The sequence below is a fragment of the Ceratotherium simum genome, chromosome 19 (genome assembly GCF_057802395.1).
Source record: "Ceratotherium simum simum isolate JZ-2026a chromosome 19, ASM5780239v1, whole genome shotgun sequence".
Lineage (NCBI taxonomy): Eukaryota > Metazoa > Chordata > Mammalia > Perissodactyla > Rhinocerotidae > Ceratotherium > Ceratotherium simum.
Window position 1 is genome coordinate 23076141 of NC_141918.1, and position 27630 is coordinate 23103770.

Here is a 27630-nt window from a genome sequence, read left to right on the forward strand (position 1 = left end):
AGATTGAAAAGGAAGAAAATGGTCTTTATTTACCAATGATGTTATTATCTACATAGGAAATCCCAAAGAATCTACATACATAAAGCTGCTATAACCAGTAACTGAATTGAGCAAGCCAGCAAGAAACAAGGTCAATATACAAAAATCAACTGTATTTCCATATATTTGCAATGAGCAATTGGAAACTGAAATTTTTTTTTTTTTGGTGAGGAAGATTGGCCCTGAGCTAACATCCATGCCCATCCTCCTCTATTTTGTATGTGAGGTGCCACGACAGCATGGCTTGACGAAGAGTGCGTAGGTCCGCACCTGGGACCTGAACCTGTGAACCCTGGGCTACCGAAGAGGAGGGTGTCAACTTAACCACTACACCACTGGGCCAGCCGCTGGAAACTGAAATTTTTTTAAAAGCACCAATTTACAATAAATGGCATTAAAAAACATGAAATTCTTAAAGTAAATCTAACAAAATACGTGCAGAATTTGTTCTCACAAAATTTTCATGAGAAAAATCAAAGACTTAACTGAAACAATATGTCATAATCATGCATTGGAAGACTCAACATTGTTAAGATGTCAGTTCTCTCCAAATAGATCTACACATTCCATGCAATCCCACTTGACAAACTGATTCTAAAACTCATATAAAAAAAGCAAAGAACCTAGAGCAGTTTGGGGAAAAAAAAGAGGAAAGTTCAAGGACTCACACTATCCAATTCCAAGACGTACCATGAAACTACAGTAATCAAGACAGTACAGTACTGGGGTAAGGATAGACATAAAGAGCAATGGAACAGAACAGAGTCCAAAAACAGATCCAACATTTATGGTTTAAATCTTCACCTGATTTTTTTTTAAATCATTTTTCTTACTATATATCTCTTTTCAAAGTAAACACAATAAAGCAAAAGAAAGTGAAACTTTTAAATATTTCAAACAATGTTTGACCCAATAATCCTATTTATCCTATAGATATACTCTCACAAATGCAATAAGATATATATAAACACATACACACATATATACACACACATATATATACATATGTAAAATCAAATAAGTTATATCCACATGTACTAATATGGAAAGATGTACAAAATACACTAAGCAAAACAATTTGCAAACAATTTTATATATATCTGTGTATGCATAATCACTTTCAAAAATAAATAAGAAACATAACAGTTTGAATTTTTATCTATGAGCACCCATTACTTTAATAATTTTTAAAATTTTATAAATCTTTATAAAACCAGAACAAAATGATGCAAAAAGTTATTTTGGGCAGAGTCAAAAACAAATTTCTAAAGCACATAACATCCTAAAAATTTTTTAACTCTATGAAGCACCCATATCTCTGAGACTATTTTAAGGGATTTTTTGTTCTTCAAGCTTTGAAAAAACAGCATTTGCCAACCAAATGAAACATATAATAAATCCTCTATATTTTGGACTACATTTAAAAGGCCATGGTACATTACGTTAAGTGAAATAAGCCAGTCACAGAAAGACAAATACTGCATGATTCCATTTATATGAGGAATCTAAAAGAGTCAAATTCATAGAATCAAAGAGTGGAATGGTGCTTGCCAGGGGCTGGGGTGAGGAGGAAATGAGGAATTGCTAATCAATGGGCAAAAAGTTTCAGTCAAGCAAAATGAATAAGCTCTAGAGATCTGCTGTTCAATATTGTACCCACAGTCAACAATAATATACTGTACACTTAAAAATTTGTTAAGAGGCTAGATATCATGTTAAGCGTTCTTTCCACAATAAAAAAGAAATTAACACTGGTACAATACTATGAGATAAAATAAAATATAATACCATGGCACAGATAACTAGCTTGAATTAAAATACAATTTTAAAATAAAATTTTGTAGATATACAAAAATGCAAGTTCATGTTGAAAGACTTTTGTTTCTACATATTTTAGTAATTCTGGATTATACAAGTTTATGGGCCCATGACAGGGCCCATTTTTAATATGTTATATGTTGTGTACTCCTGGATTCTAGCTATCACCTGTCACAAAGTAAGCTTTCAATTTTCTAGATGAAGGAATAAATTAATGCATTAAAATCAAGTCAGCTCCTTTATGGTGTGTGTTTATTTCCAGGCACACAAGGATTTTGTTGGGGTTTTTTTTGTTTTGTTTTGTTTTGTTTTTTTGTGAGAAAGATCAGCCCTGAGCTAACATCCATGCCAATCCTCCTCTTTTTGCTGAGGAAGACTGGCCCTAGGCTAACATCTGTGCCCATCTTCCTCCACTTTATATGGGACGCCGCCACAGCATGGCTTGACAAGCGGTGCCTCGGTGCGTGCCCGGGCTCTGAACCCAGGCCACCAGCGGTGGAGCATGCGCACTTAACCGCTATGCCACAGGGCCGGCCCCAAGGATTTTGTTTTTAAACATACTGTAATATCTTGAGAAATTCACTTAAACTCTATTTGCCTCATAGCTCATCTTTAAAAATAAGGAAACTAGGTTAGATGATCTATTATAGCACCTTTTAAAGTTCATAATTCTGTAATTTTCTTACTTTATGTACTACATCACAGGCTTCTGAGTCAGGACAGACCTTTATTTGAATCCTGGCTCTGTCACTATGAAACTAGGTAAGCTACTCAACTTCTGTGAGTCTGTTTCCTTACATATAAAATGGGGATAAACAATCACTTCTTCAGCGTATTATGAAATAAAATTTACATAAAGCACAAAGCTGCAACTAAATAAATGTTAGTTCTTTCTCTTGGTAGTCTAGGCAATCACAGCAATGTTACAGTAAGAGTGAAACTACTCATATTAAGTGATAAATACATTAGAATTTTGTATATTCTACATATAGAATTCTCATGATTATTTATATTAAGAAATAGATGCACCCACTTCTGACAAAGCTGATTAAAAAGAACTGTAGGAGAAAGTGGTCCTTTTTCAGTCTCCTTCATGCTGTGAAGAAACAGGAACAAGGCTGAGGTCAATGGTCCAGGGCTTGAAAGTTCCAACACTAATGGGTCCTTTAAAAATATGATCAACTCTATGTCAGAAACATACAATTTTAAAATAAAATATTATTAAAAATCTAAGAGTTATACTTTATTTAAATGATCACAACTAAATCGCCTCAAGTGTATTAAGAAACTTTATTCCCTCCTATACGAAATGAATATACAAAAATGGAAAATGGAATTAAATGCCTTACCTTGAAAAACACAGGTATTCTCATACCCTCTGCCCTTTACTTAATGAAACTATTAGCTGAAGAGTGAAATCACCAGTCTTTAGTTGCTTTTAACTGTCCCTGAATGTGCTCTCCTAAAAGTAAAATTACTCACGCACCTGATTATTTGTACATCTTCACAAATAATCACAAATTACATTTAGTAGCAAAACTCCATACCCTTCTTTTCTCCAAATATTTCACTAATAAAACAAGGAATTGGAAATTATGTCATAAAATTGGTACCCCATCTCCCGCTTTTAAAGGGCAGACATATAAAGCTTGACAAAAGCAGCTAAAATTGTGTGAAGGATCAACACACCTTTTTCTAGAATTTTTTTTCCCCAACAAGTTGTGTTTTTTAAAATTTGTCTTCACCAGTAACCCCCTCTTCTTACAGACAATGAATAAAAAGCAGATCCCAAATATAATCCTCGGACATTATAGAATGTCATCTTCTAAGACAACTATCAAATATGTTATCTCATTCAGGTATTCATGAAATACATGTTACATATATATTTCATACTAACCATCCTTAAAAATCCACCATCTAGCTAAAATCACAGAAAGGACAGGCTATAATTTTCCACAGCTTTTGAATATCAAAAGTGCTTTCTGCCATGTTAAGTACAGTGAATGTTACCTCAGGAGTCAAAAATAAAATCTAAGGCAGTTTCAAAGCCCAAGCACTAAGGTACAGTATCCTCTACTCCCAACTAAAGCATTTTTAGATGAAGCAAAACAACCTTCAGAATTAAGTGAGTAAATAACCCTAGTTTTTAAAAGCACACAAACTTTGAAAACAAAAAGTTTGGTGATGAGAATGTAATATGGATGAATCTCACACACATGTTACAGAAAGAAGCCAAAGACAAAAGAGTACATATTGTATGATTTCATTGATATATAATCTTAAAACAGGCAAAACTAATCTGTCCTGTTGGAAACCAGGTTAGTGGCTATCCTTGCATAGTCCTGAGGCAGTAAATGGAAGGAATCTGAAGGGGGCTTCCAGCAGCTGGTAGTGTTCTGTGTCTTGAGCAAAGTGATGGTTAGTTTCAGTTCAGTGTGTTCAGTGTGTGAAAATTCATCAGCTATACACCTATGACGTACTCTTTTCTTATGAATACTTTAAGAAAAAGGTTTTTAAAAGTAAGCACACTGCTGATATGCATATAAATATTAACAGACTGAATCCAGCAACATATAAGAAGAATAATTCATCATAAATAAGTGGGGTTTGCCCCAGGAATACAAGATAGGTTTAACATCCGAAAAAAATCAATGTAATTTACCATATTAACAGAGAATAAAGAATAACATAAAGATAAAATAAAGAATAACATATGATAATGTCAACAGATACAGGAAAAGCATTTGACAAAATTCCACATCCATTCATGATGAAACTCTGAGAAAACTAGGAATAGAAGGGAATGTCCTCAACCATATAAACAACGCCTACAAAAAACCTAGTTAACTTTATTCTTAATTATAGTGAAAGACTGAATGTTTTTCCCCTAATTTAGGGATTAAGGCAAGGATGTCTATTCTCATCACTTTTGTTCAACATGTCACTGGTGGTTCAAACCAGCACAATAAGGGGAAAAAAAAAGGCATACAGGTTACAAAGGAAAACTGGTGATTGAAAGAGTAGTGATCTACACAATAGTCACATAGCTCAGGTCAACTGTATGTCCTAAAACCTAAGACCTAAGGCTTGAAAATTTCCCTCTTAGAACGACACAAACCTCAAGTGATCAGCTATAATATCTAACTGCCATATAGTAATCTTGAGACACAGCTCCACACGTGAAACACTTAAACTTAACATCCAATAACATTTAATAGGAAATCTTTTCAAATGACTAAGCATGAACTTCCATTTAGTAAAGCAGTCTTCACTATCTCACTATACTTTAGAAGAGGGCATTGGGATCTACCGTAAAAATTGTAAGGGGCTGAATAGGCAATGAGTTTACAGGCTGCCTTTTCAACAAAAAAAATGCAATATTGTCCTTCAAAACTGCCTCCTCGGAAGAAAAATCTAAGATTACTACATTGGACTAAGAATTTTTAGAACTCCTTTTCTTAAGTTTCCAAAAGCTAGATCATGAGCTGTATATACACTCTCTCTCCCGCTGAAACACAAACTCGAATCAATTTCTAACTAAAATCATTATTACTAGTATCAATGCCCTCCAACCAACGACCACCAGGAACACACCTGTAGTTGAACAAGGTGGATTTATTACTTGTCGCACTGGGACAGAACACACACCACGGGGAACCATAGGGTGTCTCAATAAGAAGGTATTTGAAAGAACGCACGTAGGATTGGGTAATTTGGGAGAAGAGTCTAAGGAAGTGGAGGTCTGCTCTCAATTGGATGCTGCCGGAAAGTAGAGGTAATTCTCCGGTTGGGTATCTCGATAAATCTTATCTTTGGGGGCGGAGACTACAATAAGGATAAAGCCATAACTAGTAAAGAAGTAGCAGTCACTCATTTTGGCCGAGAGAGGGTGTTGGGGATTTTCTAAGTGATAATCTTGTTTTTGTCTGTGTTCAGACAAAATTATGAAGTAGCCCTGCTGTGTCTCATTTTATCAGTCTTAGGGTAACCTAGCCCGAGGTTGGTATTCTGTGAGATTGTTTGAATAACAGGGCCTAACTGTGGGTGCCAGGCCAGCTTCTGAATGTCAAAAGCTGTTTTTTTTTTATTTTTCACTAGCTTAAAAACCCATTATCAGACTAGGCTCCAAAAAAATCTTTAGATGCTCACTATTAAAATTAAATCCATCTTTAAAAGACAAAAATGCTGGGGGCCAGCCCAGGGGCATGGTGGTTAGGTTCGCACACTCTGCTTTAGCAGCTCCGGGTTCACAGGTTTGGATCCCGGGCGTGGACCTGTGCACCACTTATCAAGCCATGCTGTGGTGGCGTCCCACATATAAAGTAGAGGAAGATGGGCATGGATGTTAGCCCAGGGCCAGTCTCCCTCAGTAAAAAGAGGAGGATTGGCAGCAGATGTTAGCTCAGGGCTAGTCCTCCTTACCAAAAACAACAACAACAACAAAAAACAAAAGAAAAAAATGCTATATTTAAGAAAATGTCACCAGTAACTACAAAACAGGAGTCCTAGTCATTTTGCTCAACAAAAGTCAAATCCCTTTTGTTTTTTTCTAGTATGTTTGCTTGAAAGCTGCCTCAATATTTTTGTATTGTTTGACCCATGACGTGTGTGAACCATACCATATCTTAAAGTCATGATTTTAGAAATTTTAAATCTGATTGTTTATTTTCACAAAATGCTTTTGAACTATTTTTTCAAGTCCTCTGACTACCATCTCTTGTTTGGAGATAGTTGATATCTATAGTTGATAGTTGTGCGAAATAGGAGAGAGATTTCAGCAATATCAGTGGCTCATCTGAAAAGAGCGATTATCCAGACAGTTATACTTCTTACCAGCTGAGAGTCTGAGGAAGGAGAAATCTTGAGTTTTGTCCCATTTTCTTTGATCTCATTCATCAGCTCAGTAAGAATGTAAGACTGTGCCAAGTTCTAAAAGAAAACAAAAGTAAAGTCTTCTGATTCAGTTATAATTTGTCTCTGATTTTATGGAATACTCTCTCAAAGTTTCAAATTTCAGCTAGTACAGCAAAAAAAATTTTTTAAGTTTTAAAAATTTAATTGAATAGATTTTACATTAAATAAATGTCACTATTACTGACAGAGCCATGGAAAAATACTGAGAAGACCTTTCAGATGCACTGTGGAAAAAAAAAAAAGGCATATGTATGTGTATGTCAATGGCTAATGATAGCCTAAAACAAACAAAGAGAAAACAGAGAAATTTCTGGATTAACATTTAACAGTCATCTGACAGTCTACACATGTGCCAATAAATACAAATTAATTAAAATAATCTTTTACATTTTAGAAAGCTTTCTGATGGCTCTTACCTGCAAGACTGCATTAAAAAAGCAAGTATTTCCTAAATTCGTAATTCCTCTTACAGATGTTACACTGCTGCCTTTTCTTCCTCTCATCTTTTCATCTGTTTCACATTTTTCTTCACAAAGTTTTGCGATTCTAGAAAATGCACCTAAGTTAGAGAAAATGTAATTGACATGAGATGTAAAATTAAATATATATCATCTGACATAATTTAAATATATTATTTAAAATTAAATGAGATTTTTCTGCTGAATCAGTGCTCCTGAAGGGCAAGAATACAAACACAAATAAATGTCTCTGGTTTGGTATCTCACTGCTAAAGCAATTAATTTTAATTCATTTTAAGACACATATCTGTACCTCACACCACACTGCAGAATAAATTCCAGATGAATTATTGCTAATTAACTTTTAAATGTTTGGCTGTATGTCTCTCCAATCAGATTGATAGAGATCACGGAATGTCTCTTATGATTGCTCTTTCTTCCACAGGGGTGTGATGCTGGGGAGAACACATGTAATAAAAATTCAATATAAATGAAAACTTATAAGATTAAACAGCAAATATAGACTTTTGGCTCTCTCTGTCTCTGATGAGATCTCAAGAGGAAATAAGTTAGGACATCCCATGCTCACTCTGCCCTTCTGCACAACAGCATCAAGGGAGATGAACGGGATGCAGGTGGCCCTGTTCTCAGGGACAGGAGCAGGAAACAAACACTATAAAGAGAAACTTGAGTCTTGGCTACTGGCAGACTCATGTCATGCACATCCTGTTGGTTCAAATACAACTTGACTTGGCAACTATGACTTTTGCCAAAGAAAAGGCATCCAGATATGGGGCTCGAGTCAATCAAATGGGATTATTAACACATTTTCTCATAGGGTTTTCATAAGGATTAAATGAGCTACTATTTGCAAAGCACCTGGCATGGTGAGCACTATGTAAGTGTGTGAAAAACAGCTCAGAGAGCCCTCCCAAAATTGTTTTTGTGCCAAAATCCATATCTTTATGAGCTATCTTTCATGTCCATTATTTATCTGCTCTCACTTTTTTCTTCTCTTTAATCATTTCCTGTACTTTCTGGGTTTTTTCTACTCAACTTTATCTCATTTCTAATTGGATTTTCTGAATTGCTAATATGAGTTTTGCCTTTTATATTGACTTTGTGGTTTTCATAATTTCTTAGCTTTTCTTTTTAACATGTGGAAACATCTTACCTTATTGAGAAAAATGAACTGATGGTTTCTAAGATGTTTCTTTCATTAAGCAAATCTATTGTATGGAAAAGACTTTTCTTTCAAGTCTGAACTTTTCTCTTATCCTGTGATGCAATATTTTCTCATAAACCCTATTACCTGTTTTTTCCCCTTTATTCTTGTTTGTTTACTCTTTAAATATTATTGTTGTTACTGGATGTCCGTTGTCCAGATACTGAAGAGTAGTTTTTAACACCCAACCCTAGAATTCTTCGTAAACACAAAAAAGAACTAGCAAGATAAACCTCTTCTCCTGTCCTCCAGATCTTAAAATAGGTAACAAGAATTAAACTGCATACTACGGCTTGGGGACAAAGGTTGGTACAATCAGTGGAGAAGGTCACTGAAGTGCCGAGGCCAGGCATGCAGAAAAGGAAAAGTGGGAAAAGGCCAGACACTATTCAACCTGCAAGTGAATGTAAAAACCAACCAGAAAAGCCAGATCAGTGCTAGAGAAGCGCTACACAAACAAGAGGAAGCCCCACAAGGATCCTGGCTGGGTTTGCAAATGAGAGCAGTCCATCTCTTAATTTTATCTGAGATTCTAACTAGAGCCTAGAGTCGGCTTTACAGCTGTTGCCACTAGATGGTTTCATAGTGATTTTTAAGAGACTTAAGATGAAAGAGTAATTACGTCCAAGCATTACTCCATCTTTTTGGGCAAGGCAGTTACTCTGATTTTACATTTACAAAACTCAGTCTCAACAGATTAAGTTATTTGCCCAAGATCACAATGATAATCTTTTGCTTATGAATCCATTGTCATTTTACTACTAATTTTTCTTCAGTGATTTATATACAATGACAAGAATTATAAAAGAAAGTAGGGCAAGATTCTTACAGATTGGGGTATATGAAACCCTGAACAAATATGACTCCTCAAAAGTATTTCCTTTAGTTAACATTCTTAATAAATGTCGCCATAATATTTTTTAGCTTATTAACATAAAAACAGAGCGGTTGGGAGAAATGAACTACATATAAATACATAACATACATATAAATATGTTTATTATTCCCTTGGGAAAATACTTCCAAAAATAAATTATATTTCAATCTTATAAGAACAAATAGCATTTTTTAAACTGTAACATGCAAATGATTTATGTATCTGTACCACATTTACTCATCAGTTTTCAAAACATCTGGGATAGCATCCTAAAGTAAACAATGTTCATAAGACCATCTGGACAAAACTGCAGGCAAAAAAAAAAAGCATAAACATATGGAAAAACAGATTTTAGCCTTCCCTTCAGCAGAAAGGGATGACAAATGTCGAACCTCGATATATCCACGCTTCACTGTGCGATGCTTTTCAGCACCACCTGGCTCTCCATGCACAGCCACCAAATATGGACAGCGCTGCCAGAAAGAACATATCCACAGGGCAATGGCAATAAAAATAGTCTATTTCATGGTTAAATAGCCACTTCACACAAGTGGCAAGGGTCTGTTTGTTGACTTTTACATGTAAGTCTGTGAGAATATATTCAAAATTAATTATGCTATTAGACTTGAATATTAAATAGATCAGATAATTTAACTAGAAAATAGAATGACATTTTCTAAGAACTATTTAAATGTGTTTTATTTACAGAGTGAGTTTAAAAAAAATAAAGTGCAAGTTTTTCGTTTTACTAAGTAGCACATTTATAAATTGTAACAATTCAAATTCAATTGATTTATCAAATGTCCATTGTGTGCCAGGTACTATATGAACCACTATAATTATTATTATCTTTTTGTGTGTGAGAAAGATTAGCCCTGAGCTAACACCCATTGCCAATCCTCCTCTTTTTGCTGAGGAACATTGGCCCTGGACTAACACCCGTGCCCATTTTCCTCTACTTTATATGGGACGCCGCCACAGCATGGCTCGACAAGTGGTGCAACGGTCAGTGTGCACCCAGGATCCGAACCCGCAAACCCCGGGCCGCAAAAGCAGAACGTGAGAACTTTACCATTATGCCACCAGGCCGGCCCTAACCACTATAATTATTTATACTTAATTGCTTCTGATTTATGACTAGAGTAGAAGGAATTGATATACAGTGAACAGCACAGAGATATTAAACCTTAAGTTCATGATAACATCTTAGTTAAACTTTTAGAAACTAAACATATGTTTGCTCACTAAGAAACTGTCAGCTGAGAGTTTAAGATTCTAGTTTAAAATAAGGGTGTCTGGGGCCGGCCCCATGGCTTAGCGGTTAAGTGTGCGCGCTCCGCTACTGGCGGCCCGGGGTTCGATCCCAGGCGCGCACCGACGCACCACTTCTCCGGCCATGCTGAGGCCGCGTCCCACATACAGCAACTAGAAGAACGTGCAGCTATGACATACAACTATCTACTGGGGCTTTGGGGGAAAAATAAAAAAAAAATAAAAAATTTAAAACAAGGGTGTCTGAATCAGTCTCTCAATTATTTGACACACAAACAGGTATGTGCATTTAATAAAAAAGCAATTTATTACTTCTAATGAAGGATGACTATTGATCATTTTGTTTTTAGAGACAACAAAGCTTTCTCCATCTGGCAGTGATTTTAGATCATATCCACTTTAAGAACTCTTCTTTCATAAACACAGAACCAAATGCACTAAGGACTGAACTTCAAGATGCTTTGAAGTATAGTACAATTAAAAGGACAAAGCTGCTACAGCAATAACAAAAGAAACTATACCAAATTTTGATTATCAATCATTTGTTTTGTTCTCCTCAAGTTTCCCCAAACCCATGAAATGCCCACAGTTAGAAAGAATAATCATAGAATTTCGGAGTTAGGTTACTTTATTAAAAGGAATTTACTCTATCTCACCTTACTTATCTCCATTATGTTACCAACACTGTCATCAGACACTGCAATTTTGTAACAAAAAAACATAAACCCCAGAAAGCAAAAAACATTGAGAGAAAACTTCAGGTATTCTAGATAAATTTTTTAAGCTGTTTTATATCTCTGTAGTTGACCTTTAAGAGTATAATCTGAGTACTCAAAGGGTAGCTGGTTAATTGTGTAGACCTGATAGGCTTTGTACATACATCAGGTCTTGGCAAGACAGAAAACTAGTTAAAGCACCAGCAAAGCAAAAACAAAAACAAAAACCTGTTTTCAACAACTTGGCTAAGACTAAGACTACATAAAAAGTATCTTAAGTACCTCAAATTTTTCTACCATAAAAATGACTCCAACACAAAGATCCTGTAACTATCTTTTTTTTAAACCAAGTTTAAAGATATTAAATCATAAACACTCAAAGACAAAAACCTAACGTACCAGAAAATTTTAGGTGAATATCTTTATAATCTTGGAGTACAAAAGACTTTCAAAGCATGACCCCAAAGGCTAAAAAACCATTACAGAAAAGATTGATAGACCTGCAACAATGACATTAAAAACTTCACTATTGCCAAAAAAAACAAAAACACCCTAAAAACTATAAACAAAGTTAATACCAAAAAAATAGGTATTCTTGTCAACTATACCCTTTGTATAATCTTTCTGGAGGACAGTTTAACAAGTTACCAAAATTTAAGACATGTTTATAAATTGCCCAGAAATTCCAAAAAATTTAACCTTTGGAAATAAAAGAGCAAGTACACAGAGATGCAGTTTTGTTTATCATGGGAGAAAACTGAAAACAATAAGAGTGGATTTGTTGTCAAGTAACATTAAACGTCTCTTTTTTCTCAAAGGTATAAATATTTGTGAATTGCCTTGGTTAATCCAGAAGAGGAACACTGGTGCTTGCCGATAGGTGCTTCCCCCATAGGTATGGGGAAAGGTACTTACTTTGCACTTTGCTTATTTAAAGAAAGAGTTTGAGAGCATTATCTCCTCTGATAATTGTCCCCACTGTAGAGATGATAATGAAATCCAGGCACACAGCTAGTTAGTGATAGAGTAGATTCAAACCCAGGCAGTCTGGCTTCAGAAGCCACACACACAAGCATTATGATCTACTATCTGTCTGTATAATAATGGATGATAAGATTAATGTGTGATCATTTAAGACACTAACAAAATGCTAGTGGTGATATGAAAGAAAAGGCCACTACTCTTAAGCAAAAGCAGGATGTAATCAATTGCTGGATGTCTTTGGTGCATGAATTTATAGCTTTATTAAAGTTTACAGCAGCCCTTCTCATAGGGTTTTCAAAAGAATTAAGCCCTAATCTCCTAGGCACCCATTGTATGCAATTAGCTTCTCCCTAAGTATCCAAAGGTACTAGTTAGTGCTACCTTCCGGAGAACTGAGAAAACAGTCACTCAAATATTTTCTGTGTTCTGTAGTTTGGATGAGGAACTCGGGATTTAAATCTCTACAGGTAACAATAAGTTGTTTTTCAAATGCCCAACATCGTTTTGTCCCTAACCCCTTTTATTTTTATTTTTATTTTTAAGATTTTATTTATTTATTTATTTTCCCCCCAAAGCCCCAGTAGATAGTTGTATGTCATAGCTGCACATCCTTCTAGTTGCTGTATGTGGGACGCGGCCTCAGCATGGCCGGAGAGGCAGTGCCTCGGTGCGCGCCTGCCATTCGCGCCCGGGATCCGAACCCGGGCTGCCAGCAGCGGAGCACGCGCACTTAACCGCTAAGCCACGGGGCCGGCCCCTCCCTAACCCCATTTATACATGAAAATAACTATTTCTAGTACTTATTCTGAAAATGCAAATGTCTTAGGCATACAACTGTCACTTTATAAAACAAAATGTATTACTTCAAAAAAAAGTTCAAGTATTACATTACATTCAAATTGTTACTTGTAAAAAGGCACAATATTATTTATCCTTAGATACACTGTTTCAGATCCCAAGTACCATTTACTTTTTTATTTCAAAAGAAGATACAGCAAACTTAGACTTAACAAAACCAAAAGAACCAACATAACTCATGTCTCTTTACACCAAGAATGAATTTAACAGAACATAATATTTTATGCTCTCTTTAAGCTCCTTGAAAATGGCATCCCACCAGTATTAAAATTATGGGCCAAATTTATTGATTTAGAAAAGAATGTGGGATTGTCAATCATCCATCTAGTTTGCAAAAAGTAAACCAATATTCAACGGTATTATTTCACCAGGAATTCCTGTATTCTATAAGTGTTTGTAGAATACTTACGTGACATTTACAAGACTATCAGAGTGACAAGCCTGTCCGAGAATATTAGCCTACTTTTTAATAATACATATTTCTGGATGGGTCTCACAAGAAAGTTTTCTCGCTCTTTTTCAATCTTGTGTTATAGATAACCTTGTCATTATATGGGGATTTTATCTGTTTTTAGTTTTCTGGTATATGTTTGAGGGGGAGGGTATGGAGGGATTTTTTTTTTAAAGCAAATCCCAGCATCAGATGTGAAATCTACACAGCTGTAAGCATTCTTCTGGGAACCTGCACTGGGGTCCCCTCAACTGTTTAATGCAATTACCTAAACCAGTCATGTAGTGTTAATGTAATTTGCCCATTTCTACAGCTGAAAAGAAGTTTAATCTTTAAAGAGTGGTAAAAAGGAAAATCTTGCTGCCCCACTACTCCTCTACCTTGGAACCAAACAATAATTAACTCACCTGTTTATTCTCAAAATTCCACTAACTCTTAGTTAACCATCAGCTTTGGAAATCTTTATTTAGTCATATAATAAATTGATAATGCCACACGAATGGGCAGGTATCATACAACGGCATTCCTATCTATCTTCAAACTACAGTCAAGTGATTTTTCTAAAATATAAAACTGATCATCCACTTCTCCACTTAAAATCCATTAGTGGTTCCTCACTGCCTGCAGGATAAACTCTAAACTTACAAGGCCCTTCAATATCTGTTCCTACTTACCTCTAGAGTCTCACCTCTCACCATCCCTCAACGTCAGAAAACTCAACCTTGTAGCCCTATAAGATTCCCTGAACATATCAAGATCCCTCGCCAATGAGCCATTTCCTCTGCCTGGAACACATATCCCTTCCTTCTTTGCCTAGCTAATTTCCAGATATCCTTCAGCTTGGCTTAGAAGGCTCTTCCTCTAAATAGAATTCTGGCTCCTCCAGTCTACGTTAGATACTACTCCACAGTGTTCTCATAGCCCCGTGTACTTGCTCCATCACAGCACTATTTAAACAAGCAATTATAATTAAGTGTGATTTGTCAGTATCCCTCACAGAACTAAAAGATTAATAATAGCAGGAACTGAGAAACAGCTCTGTCTCATTCACTACTGTATCTCCAATATCCAGCACAGCATCTGGCACAAGGTAGAAACTCAAATCTAGTAAACCGAATGAGTAAATACAGTAATTTTGATTTTAATATTCAGAATTTTTTTGGTGAAAATGCAAAGCTTATCTACTACTTCAGTACAAACTGGAACATGCTAGCTCAGTTCAATTCAGCAAGTATTTACTGCCTAGCCACATGAGAATCAAAAAGAATATAAGCCAGGGTACAATCCCCAAGGAAGGTACAGTTTTATAAATAAGACTCATATACATATGAAAGATAACCACCACAAAGCCGTGTGTTATTAGATTCTCAAGCATGCTGCATAGAAGAAAGAGAGATAAGACAAAGGATTGGGAAAGTGTCCTTGAAGTAGGATTTGAGTTGAGCCGTAGGGCAAGTAAGGCTGAAGACAGAAAACAGAAAGACAGAAATGGGCAGTTCAGCAGTTCTGAGAGTGGATCTGAAGACACTCTCTTCCTTTCAGGAGTCCTGAAGGTCAAAAGTATTTTATAATAAGCCTAAGATGCTATTTGCTTTTTTCACTTTCATTCATTCTCAATTTTACAATACAGTTTTCCAGAGGCTACATGCCATGTGATATCACAACAGACTGAATGCAGAAGTAGAGATGAGAATCCAGCTGCTTCTATGAAGCAGACATTATAGAGACTTGTAAAAATGTAAAACAATGCCACTTATTAAGTTTGTGCAGTTTTGGAAAATAGTTATCTTTTCTAAAAATACGTTATTTGTGTTAACATGTCATGGAATTATTGCTATTTTTCAGTGAATTAATAAATAATTTTTTGTTTTAACTTCTAATATGATAAATATTGATAGGTATAACCTACCTAACCTAAAGGGCTACTGAGACCAAAAGTTGAGATTCACTCATCTAGTTGCTTTTAGAGATGGATGGGGACCAGCCTAGATTCTGTTTAGAGAAGCCGAATTAGATACGAAATCAGCTCAGGCATTGCATAACTTAAAAACATGTTTAAGGTACAGATACAAGCTTTCCTCTCTGTAGAGTTATTTTTACTTAATGCAAAATATATTATTATTAATTAATATATATTTTAAATCATTCTTATCCTCCCACCTAAGCCCAATACATAGTTTCATATTATTTTTGAATTACCATATACGTACAGTTTTACATTTCTACAGTCTTCACAATTATCATTTAAAATAGTTGCATAATCACATCAAGCATTCTTACAAACCTCAATAGCAACTTTCATATTTGATTTCTAAACTGTTTTATAAAAATATACTAAAGCCTAATGCAAGAAAGAATATGGCAGATTACTATTGCTAAAAATCTACTTCTAGAATGCCAACGGATCTTATTTTAAACCAAACTTGCCTGAGAGATGCTGTAGCTTAGAACACAAAGATAATGACATCTTGCCCTAGAACTTCTGGAAGCCTTGAATTCAGAATTATGTCTCTCCTTAACTTTGAAGGTCTGCAAACTCTCAAACTCCCTCAAGAACCTGTTTCCCACAATTCCAGGTGCTACCCATGGTTCCATAAACACAATTAAAGATTACACTGGTGCCTCCCACCACCTGAAATGATTTCTTCTCTCATGGCTACCCACCCAAAGTTCATCCTTTAAGAGTCAGCTTGAAAGCCAGCTCACCCCTGATTCCTTCTGAATTCCTTTCCACTGAACATTACATCCCTCTTTGAATAGCTGAAGGACTTTGTGTGAACATCACCCAAACTACAAATTCTATTCTGCTTATTTTATCATTACTTTTTATCTCACACCATCTTTTAGATAAACTTCTTTAGGGCAGGAACTTTCTTATCAATCTCTATTCCCTGAAGCACCATGAAGAGGGAGAAAGTGCTGAGGAAAATGAGGCTCAGACAAACCATAATGGCCCCATGTCACAAAACTAGTGATAGAAAGACTCAAATTTGAATGACAGACCCCCCTGACTCAAATTCATGTTCTTTCTACCATCCCATCCCATGTTCCCTACCTTACATCCTTTGTGATAATAAATATTCAAGAAATCTGTAAAACTGAATGGAGTTAGACTGGCTTTGTTCCTAACCTCAAGAAACCTCTAAGGTAAAAAATCCAGAGAAAATAATTTCTACAATTGTACTTTTGACACCCTTGGCATTTTCCCTACTTTTGTTCTTATTATGGCCAATAAAACAAATTTACTGTGCAGTTTTCAGGAGACAGCATTAAGACCAACATCTGCTCCTGAAGTATTAAGGTCTATCACTGCCATATTTTCCTGGTTCTTTATTTGAGAAGAATTGGAGCTGTGACTAGTATGCCTGGGACAGAGTAAGATTTCAATGTTTGTTGAATAAATAAATGAATGAGTGATAAAATTAATCATTTCTTCTGCTGTCCAGGAACCTGAGTTTACCTCCTCTAGATCCTCCTCCAATTTCTTTGCCATTACTGTCTCAGAGCAATGGCTAACAAAACAATGGTATATTGGGCTATAGAAAATACAACTGACAGCTATATTTTTATATAATTTTTCCATTTCTGAGGCCACCTACTAAGCAGTTCAATTCTGCTTCATGTCCATTCACTCCCCTTCACCTAGTTACTCAATCAAAATCCTGAGGTTTGTACTTGATTCCTCCCACTCTCCCTCACTCAATACATCTAATCCATCCACTTTCTACCAGTGCCTCTACTGGTCTCTCACCTGCCCTAACACAATTACCTTCTTTAACCTTCTTAACAATGTCCCCATCTCCGCTCTTAACCCCCACAGTCATTCTCCACATAGCAATCAGAGTAATCTTTATTTAAAAAAAAGATGAAATGACTGTTGCTCCCCTGCTTAAAACACTCTAATAGCTTCTGTTACACTTCAAATAAAACAAAAATTCCTTACCATGGAATTCCTTACAGTATCCTTCATGACCTGCCCACCCACCTCTTAAATTTATCTCATTCTACTCTCTCCCAGCAAACCACACTCCAGCCATACTGGCCTTTCTTATCACTGTGACCACTAGATTATTATCTATCACTGCAATCTCTTCTTTTCCTTTGTAGCATTTATTATATATTTGCTTATTTTTTGTCTGTCTCTCCCACTAATCTCTAAACCTCAAGGAGGCAAGATAAACCTGTTTTTATTTTACCACTACATATCAAAAAAAAGTATAAACCTGGCATGTGGCAGGCACTTAATATTTTTGAATGAAGAAACTGCTTCCCTATATACCCTTAACTTATATTAACGTGTATTATATATGTTAGATAATTCACAAAAGTATATAATATATAATAATTCACAAAAGTATATAACATATAATACTATTACTATTGTATAATTACTACTATTGTAATAATTACTATTGTATAATAAAGGATTTGGCTGCCCTTTGTCCCAGGTTCCTGAGAAGTACCCTCTAAATCCTTAGATTTCCAGAGTGACAGCAGTGTCTTTTTTATTCATTGTGGGCCCCTAGACAGTTTATGCTAATGAGATGACTCAGCCGTGCCAGAAAGATCAATTCTGTGATTAGAGGGTTAGGGTACTGGAGACTGAGTTAAACCATGTGGCCAATGATTCAATCTGTCATGTCTGTGCAATGAAACCACAATAAAAACTCTGGACATCAAAGCCCCAGTGTTTCCCTGGTTAACAAATACTCTGTGTGTTGTTACACATCAATGTGTTGGAAGGTGACGAGTCCTGACCCCACAAGAAGAAGATACAGAAGCTTCATGGTTGGGACCTTCCCAGACCTCGCCCTAGGTGTGTCTTCTTTTAGCTGGTCCTGATTTGTACCTTTTTTTTTGCTATAATAAAACTGTAATTGTAAGTATAGCACTTTCCCAAGTTCTCTGAGTCAGTCTAGCAAATTACTGAACCTAAGAGGGCATTGGGAACCCCTGAATTTGTAGCCAGTTAGTCAGAAATGCAGGTGGCCTGAGAACCCCTGAGTTTGAGGATGGTGTCTGAAGTAAGGGCAATCCTGTGGGGCACTGAGCCCCTAATTTGCAAGGTTAGCCTAAGTCAAGTAGTTAGTGTCAAAACTCCACTACAATTATGTGACAATTAATAGATATCATTTCATAAATGTGTGTCAGGCACTATGCAAGTATTTTTACATACATTATTTCTAAATCTTTAGAAAACATCTCTAATCCTCCCAACAACCCCACACAAGAGAATTATCATCCTAATTTTTTAAGTAAGGAAACTAAGGAGTAAAAGCCACATGGAGAGTAATTTAGGTGGAGCCTAAATTCAAACTCAGCACTGTTTGACTCAAAAGCCCGTGATCTAGTCACTACCCTCTCCAGCTTCTCATTATTGGTTATGTAAATACAACACAAGATAACATCACAGGATTGCTACCTAAGAATGCATGGCACTCGTACTGAGAGGTCACAGTAAAATATAAGATACTCTTTATGAGTTTATGAACTCATAAACTTTCTATGAAACATAAAATATTGTTCTTTAATACAAATTTCTTTAGCAACTGCTTAACTTACTTGTTTGTGTTTTAGAAACATGTTTCTGGAGAAAATCAACTGTCTGAGCCAAAACCTTCTTATTACAATGCGTTGATAATTTTTCATCACACTCATAACACCTGAAAAAATATGAAATTTAAGCAAATATTATGAAAGCATCTTCAATATTTTGCATATCAGGTAATAAGGTTGGTATTTATCCACTTTGTCTTCAAATTATGGGGGTAAGGGGGATACATAGGGTGAGGCACCAGGTAAGTCTAGAGAAATAAGCGGGGGACCGTTCATACAGAGCCTTATTGTTCAAATTAAAGTTTCGGTAGTTTATCCAAGTATAATGGAATGCCATTCGGGGTTCTTAAGCAGGGAAGTGATGATCCAATTTACACTCTAAAATGATCCAATTTACACTCTAAAAGCATCACTCTGACAGGGCCGGACAGATAGCGCAAGTGGTTAAGTGCACATGCTCCACTGTGGCGACCCAGGGTCACCGGCCCGGATCCCGGGTGCCCATGGATGCACCGCTGGGCAAGCCATGCTGTGGCGGCGTCCCATATAAAGTGGAGGAAGATGGGCATGGATGTTAGCCCAGGGCCAGTCTTCCTCAGCAAAAAAAGAGGAGGATTGGCAGATGTTAGCACAGGGCTGATCTTCCTCACACACAAAAAAAATTAAAATAAAATAAAATAAAAAAAACATCACTCTGACTAATGTCAGATCAGAAGGCATCAGGAATAGAAGCAGATCAGGGCTGAAGCAGTAGATCTGGAGAGAAATAAGAAATTTATTTTATATATTTTCAGGTAGAAGAAGTAATGAATTAGATATGAGATAAGGGAGAGGGAAGTGTCAGAAACACTGACACGGTTAGGGAGAAGCAGGTGAAGGTATGCCAGCGACTCTCAAACAGGAGCAATTTTGTCCCCCTGGGGGGACATCTGGCAATGTTTGCAGAGACTTTTGGTTGTCACAACTGGGGAAGCTGCTACTGGCATCCAGTGGGTAGAGGCCGAGAATGCTGCTAAACATCCTGCAATGTGCAGGACAGTCCCCTCACAACAAAGAATTATCAGCCCAAACAACAACAGTGCTGAGACTGAGAAATCCTGGTCTAGAGGAAACAAGACTTGCTGCTAGTTGGTGATGTTTAAAGCTGGGTGATGGGTACAGAGGAATTCATTATACCATTTTGTCTACTTTTGTTAAAAGGGTAAAAAATAAAATAAGATAAAAAGGGGGAGAAAATAATTGCCAGGCTTCTGGCTTGACTACTTAAGTGACATGGGTTCCACTTACAGAGATGGGGAAGATTGGACAAGATAAGTGTTTTATTTTGCTTGGTGCTTATTTGGGAAGAGGGTGTTAGGATTTTCAAAAGCACATCCTTTTCAGAAAACTACCCTCCACTAAGTTGACACCCTAGTGCATATAGTATTAATAAAGGTTTCTTCTATATATTATCATTACTTGTTTCCTTTATCTTCATGAGACCCAATGGTCAAATAAGAACATGTGTTTGAAAGTGTTGCAAGTGTTTTATAAATGTAATGCATTCTACCAATACTATCTTACATATTCACAATCTTCTTACTTATAAGTATTACTGGTCCTGGGATCAATAGCTGTAAACTAGGTTTGGGTTCCTTTTCTAAACAGCACTCAAAATTCAGTCAAAATATTCACTGAGTGTCCACTCTATCACTTGCACACAGAAATACATAGATATACCTTTAAAAGAAACAAGTCAGAGAAAACATTCCCAAAACATCTTTTCCAATAGACCATTACGGAATTTAAACAATTACTGTTACCAGACTTACATTCTAATAGATGCTCAATATTTATTGGTGTAACTATTGCCAAAAATAATAAAAATATAATTGCTCATTTGCAAAATATTGAAATGTCAAGAAATTTTTACTGACATTGCAATTTAATTTTTACTTGTTATAAAACATACTGTGCAAATTCAAGAGAACAAAAATAAAACGTAAATAAAAACAGCACGATGGCAGTGAATTTGTAGAAGAGGACAGCTAAAGATAACTTAATTCTACTTATTTCTATTAGAAATAATCCAAAAAATTTAATTCAGCATTTACTAAGTGCCAGGCACTGTTCTAAGTGCTTTACATGCATTTTCTGGTTTAATTCCTCACAACAATCAAAAAAGTCTTCTCATTTTAAAAATAAACAGCCTTACAGAAGTATTATATTTTCTTTTTACAGATAAGAAACTGAGACACAGGAGGGCTACAAATCAGTAACGTAATAGAGAACAAGGGAAATGTTAAACCTTCTTTCAACAGACTTTTGAGAACTTTAAAAGCACTTATTTATATGTTAACTTTAAGTGTTAAATCAGTGCCTCTTAACCGCCACCAGGCATAAGAATCACCTATGGAACTTAAAACTACAGAAGCCCTGATTTAATAGGGGACCACTAGCACCTATCCACCCGTTTGATTCTGAGGTTAAGTCAGAGGTAAGAAACCACTGTGCTAATAACTATTATCTGTTAAAGCAGCATTAAATCCACCACCTAGCAACACTTTGCTAGCGATGATTAAATTATCAAATCTACACTATTCCTTTCTTTTTCAGGTTCAGGCTGGCCTTCTCTGTAATCCAAACTAGTGAAGTTTTCTACTGAAATTGTTAAACTTTTTAAGGTTTAAGAATTGGATGGGAAAAAGAAAATAGTCACAACCTTTAAATTTCTATAAATGCACGTGACAAACTTGAATTTCTTCCTTTAAAAGGAAAATAGTTCTACGGACCTCCAAGTGTGACTTAAATTATTTTCATTGTGTGGGAGATCAAGATTTGGCCACCCTGAAATTTATCTCTTTACCTTGGTTGTTTTCTCTAGGGACATTTGACCTCCCCCACTAACTGCCTAAAGAATTTGACATAGTAACTCCTTCCTGGAACAGATCTTCTATCATGATGGCTGTAAAGATAATGTAGGATAGAGGTTACAATAGCAAAGCCACCAAGCCTCTTTTATCAAAAAACTCTGTCTCTCCCTGACCACATTATCTATAGATGACCCCGAAAAGAATTGTCCTCCTGCCCTCTGAAGTCCCAGGCCACTACCCACCCCCAACACGCTCCTCGCCTTTAGCTGCAATACTTAAGCAAGCAGCTTAGACAGAGGGACGAGTTGCTCATTTCTGAGTTTCTCCCATGTATACATGTTATTAAACTTGGTATTATTTTCTCCTGCTAACCTGTCTTGTTAATTATTTGGCCAGCCAGAAGAACCTTAAGGGAAAAGGCAGAGGGAGATTCTCCCTCTTCCCCCGACAATTGTAATATAAATCTAACACATCCATACACAAAACTCAATAAATTCATCATCCTTATAACTCTATGAAAGCAAAATTATACAGTTAAATATAAAAACAAAATTACAAAATCAATTAAATTAAAACTAACAACACTAATTTATGAGGCTAGGTAAGGCTTTTTTGCTGAAGTTAAATCACAATTCATACCATAGTTATGGTCCTAAGAGCTATGTGGGAGATCAAAATTTGGCCACCCTGAAATATGTCTTTTTACCTCGATTATTTTCTCCGACGGACATTTGACCTCCCCCACTAAGTGCCTAAAAGAATTTAACTCTGGCTATGGACAGACTGGCAGGGTCCTCGCTAAGCCTATTCTTTTCAAAGTTCTGTTTACCAAAGATTTACATTTGTAAAGGTATCTCCCTCTGTGTAGTGAGAAGAGGTGGGGGATGACCTTATCTCTGGAAACTCTTATCAGGACGGAAGGAGAAGACTTCAATCTACATACTCTTGATTACTGTGATTTCTGTCTCTTTGGCCACATTCTCTATAGGTGACCCTGCAAAGAATTGTCTGACAAACATTTACATTTCCCTCTCCATGTGAATTGTCTCCTTCCCCTCTGAAATCCCAAACCACTACCACCCCCAACATCCTCCTCTGTCTTTAGCTGAAGATGGTATTTAAGATGAGAATCACTGCTATTGTGTTGAGAAACTCAGTTTCCCTGGTTTCTCCCATGTATACATGTTATTAAATTTGGTATTATTTTCTCCCGCTAACCTGTCTTTTAATTATTTGGCCAGCCATAAGAACCTTAAGGGAAAGGGCAGAGGGGGATTCTCCCTCTTCCCCAACAGCTACAATAGAAGTTCTGACATACAATCACTTGAGATGAGCCTATTCTACAAGGTGCCACTCACTTCTCCCACCACCTTTTGGTATTTCAGTGGTCCTCAAACTGTGGCCCCCAGACCAGCAGCATTGGAAACACCTGGGAACTTGTTAGAAATGCAAATTCTTAGGCCCTATCCTAGAACTACTAAATCAGAATCTCTAGGCCTGGGACCCAGTAATCTATTTTTTTTTTTCCCCTTTTCTCCCCAAAGCTCCAGTAGACAGCTGTACATTGTAGTTGCACATCCCTCTAGTTGCTGTATGTAGAACAGTGCCTCAGCATGGCTGGACAAGCAGTGCGCGCCCGGGATCCGAACCCCAGCCACAAGTAGCGGAGCGTGAGCATCCAACCACTAAGCCACGGGGCTGGCCCCCCCCAGTAATCTATTTTAACAGGCTCTCCTGGTGATTCTGATGTGCCCCATGAGACCACTGCTCTATTCAGACCATAGAGAAATGTTTATTGAGCTGCCACACTATGGCATCATCTCCTCTACCCTGGCTCCAATACATCATTTACCCATTAAATTCCCTCTATTCTTTCCTCATTCTCCCCAGTACTATTACTTGGGGCCAACAACAACAAAAACACAAATACAGCAAGCACCTGACCCTGTGGCTGAATTAAATCATAAGATGATGATATAAGCTAAAATATCCTTACATTAATTTTAGAACCCTGAAATGAAAACACAAAGTAAAAATATTTTTGTCTTTAAAAAAACTTGAAAGCTCCTGAAAATTCCTTTAAGGAACCCTATGAGTCTATAGATTCCAGTTAGAAAATTTTTATTGTAAATTACGTAAAGAAAGCTTTTCAATACAGTGTCCACTTCAGTATACCACTGAAGCGGTGTGGTATGCCGTAAGAGACTAGGGAATCAAAAGACTTGTTTTAGTGCCTAGATTTTTACGTTGTAACCATAAAAAGGTAAATGATACTCAGTGTCCTTATACATAAAATGAGGGAACTGGACTTTGTTCCCAACCAGGGTGAAGTAGTAGAATCACCTGAGAAGTTTCTACAAACTACATAAGGAGGGCATTTCCCTTCCCTGGCAGAGAATCACCAAACCACTTAACTGCTTGAAGCTCCTTCCTCCTCTAGACCTCTGGAATTCTTATTAGCAAGCTCATTATGAAAAATCAACTAGCAAGAATTTTTCTTTACCATACAAAGAAAATGTTAAAGAAAAGTAGAGGGATGACTAAATTTTTTCTTATTTAAATTTTACATTCAAGGGTAATGTTAATTTTCTTAAATTATTCCATAAGTTGTGTTCAGGCTAAAAAGTATAAGCTGGTATAATATCTTTAAATATTTTACCTTGTAAAGCTCAAAGAAAAAGATATTTTTTGTAGCGGACACAAGTTCTAACAAAATCTAACTTACCATATAATCCATGTGCTCAGATTAATTATAATACAATGAAGCTCTGTTCTCCAACTCTTGAAGTGCTTCAATGAATGCTGGCTTTCTGAGCTCTGACCACATCCCTAAAGATGAACAGAATGTTATTTATATGATTTACATATAAGTTTGTTTCAAATTAATCAAAACTTAAAACTTAAATCATACTCAAACTTATACTGAAAAAGTATTGTTTCATTTTTAATTTCAAGCACAAGGGAAAAGTTTCAGAAAGAAATACAGATTCTCATTGAACTCAATTTTTCTTGCAAAGAGGCTAACTTGTTTTTTGTTACGCAGTATTTACCTAAAACAATCATGAGCCAAGTTAATTTCCCTAACATTTAAAAATGCATACACTGTCTTGTGCATGGTGGGACACCAAGCATCCTTGTAGGCCAGCAGTGCCCCCTCCCCTATCCACACATTTCCTAATACCATACATACCTCCACCCAACCCCACTGAGAACTAGTGAGACTCAGACCAATCATAGGAATTTCCCTCACCAGATGTGTAAAGACTCAATTCCAGTCCATGTGACATGAGGGGCAGTCTAATGGATGTTTCTGGGAAAGTTTTACATATTTTAAAAAAGAACACAGAGAACGGATGTACTTTTTGCCCTCTTTCTGGTCTGGGGATTGCTGTGTGATACATAATGCATGAAACATCTCTGGCCAGCCTGAAACCATGACATTGAGGATGGCACAGCAGAAAAATGGAAGAAATCTCAGTTTTTAATGTTCTTTCCACTGAATTAACTAACTCGGAAGTGGCCCAAGTTCTGGACTTTCTATATGAGATAATAAAGATTCCTCTTATTTAAAAAAAAGGTATATACTTTTAATCTTATTTAAAAATTCCTTTATTATAGATATCAATGGCTTCTAAGCTGTTCAGAGAAATTATTTTGCAAAAATAAAAAAAGCAACTACTCAGCCATAAGAAACGACGAAATCCAGCCATTTGTGACAACATGGATGGACATTGAGCGTATAATGCAAAGTGAAATAAGTCAGAGGGAGAAGGTCAAATACCGTATGATTTCCTTCATTAAGTAGTAGATAGTGACAACAATGGACGGATACATAGGGACAGAGATTGGATTGGTGGTTGCCAGAGGGGAGGGGGGAGGGAGGAGGGTGAAAGGGATAATTCGGTGCATGTGTGTGGTGATGGGTTGTAATTAGTATTTTGGTGGTGAACATGATGTGGTCCATGCAGAAATAGAAGTACAATGATGTACACCTGAAATTTTTACAATATTATAAACCAATGTTACTGCAATAAACAAAAATAAAAAAAAAAAAAAAAAAAAAAAAAAAAAGAAGAATAATCATTTCTAAGAGAGAAAAAATGAATCTAAAAAGATGAAAAAAAAACTGAGATCTATTTCCTAAGTAAATACAAATCAGTAAAGGCAGGTCCAGATATGAGAACTACTACTGAAAATGGGTTCCATTCTCTTTCAAAGTATTTATAAACCACTCATGATTACTTCCTGAACATAACGTACTTTGTACTTTAAACATTGCTAAGCTTAGCCTTGGAGAGTTCTATCTAAATATGGAATAAATTTACCTTGAGTTCTAAGCATTACCAACAGTCCAACTCACAGTAGGCATTTAAGGAAAACAAATAATTTAAGACAAACTCACACATAAAAAACACTTTTCTCACCTGAAAACCACACTTGAGGCACAAGCAAACATCAGAAAGAAGTACCGGCTGTCCATCATAGAATCTTCTTTCTTTTAAACATTCTGAGCAAACTGACCACAGATTCTCAGCTATTGCTCTTTTCACATGATTCACACTGACAGCATGATTTACATGTGGGCAAGTGAAATCTACTGAATAAGACAAAACAAAATTTGAACATTTTCTTTGCTAAACCAAAGTACTACCATCAGTAAACCAATAATAACATTAAAATGCTGTAACTAAAAAGCACAGAGATTCAAAACACAAAACTCAAAAGGATACAGACTGCACGATTCCATTTATAAAACATTGGTGAAATAACATAATTATAGAGTTGGAGAACAAATTAATGGTTGCCAGGGGCTATGGATGGGGAGCAGGGGGTGTGGCTATAAACCGGTAGCACTCGAGTGGTAATGGTACAGTCAAGTATCTTGATAGTGGTGGTTACAGAAAGCTTGCATGCAATTTAACTGCATAGAGCTACACACACACGAGGGCATGTACATCTGGCGAAATCTGAATAAGCTCTAAGGATTGTACCGATGTCAGTTTTGTGGTTTTGATATTGTACTATAGAAATACAAGACGTTAAATCAGGAGAGGTTGGGTGAAGGGTGAATGGGACCTCCTTGTATACGTCTTTGTACCTTCCTATGAATCTAAAATTAGTCCAAAAATAAAAAGTTTAATAAATAAATAAAATAAAGGAGATTATTTACAGAGCGGCTACTAGGTGTCAAGCATTTTGAATGTATTTCTATTAAGATACACACATAAAATCTTTTCACATAGACCAGCTCTGCTATGATGCTACTTTCATCATTGTCAGGAGGAAGTAGAGAGAACAAACAATGGCATAATTTATAGGAACAAGAATTCTCAGAATTCTCCTTAATGAATATTCCAAATAACAAACGATTTTGCACGGTCCTTAATTATCCGTTATAACAGATTCCCACTGTGTGGAGACAAATGGCAGAAATAAGCAAATATGTTTTTAATTCTTCAAATAACCATATTCTTCTCCCAAGGGCACAATAACACTTCCATTTCTCCCAAATACCTGAACACTTCAATTTCTCCACCTCAAATATCCCAAACACCAAACCCACAACGACCTGCCAAAATCACACAACAAAGGAAGAGACTGAGTAAC

At 36.3% G+C, this 27630-nt stretch overlaps 1 protein-coding gene across 3 annotated transcripts in view; it reads right to left on the reverse strand.

Annotated features, from left to right (window-relative positions):
• The window catches only part of USP45 (ubiquitin specific peptidase 45), a 71613-nt gene that overhangs the window by 37293 nt on the left and 6690 nt on the right, over positions 1 to 27630 (reverse strand). For 2 of the 3 annotated variants that reach the window (XM_087443918.1, XM_087443920.1), the window contains exons 3-8: positions 26448 to 26620; positions 24749 to 24852; positions 19178 to 19278; positions 7191 to 7333; positions 6694 to 6789; positions 2891 to 3021 (exon numbers count right to left, since the gene is read on the reverse strand). In XM_087443918.1, coding sequence (XP_087300044.1) covers positions 2891 to 3021; positions 6694 to 6789; positions 7191 to 7333; positions 19178 to 19278; positions 24749 to 24852; positions 26448 to 26620 — 748 coding nt within the window. The remainder of the gene's footprint in view (positions 1 to 2890; positions 3022 to 6693; positions 6790 to 7190; positions 7334 to 19177; positions 19279 to 24748; positions 24853 to 26447; positions 26621 to 27630) is intronic. The other variant, XM_087443919.1, reaches the window with a different exon arrangement.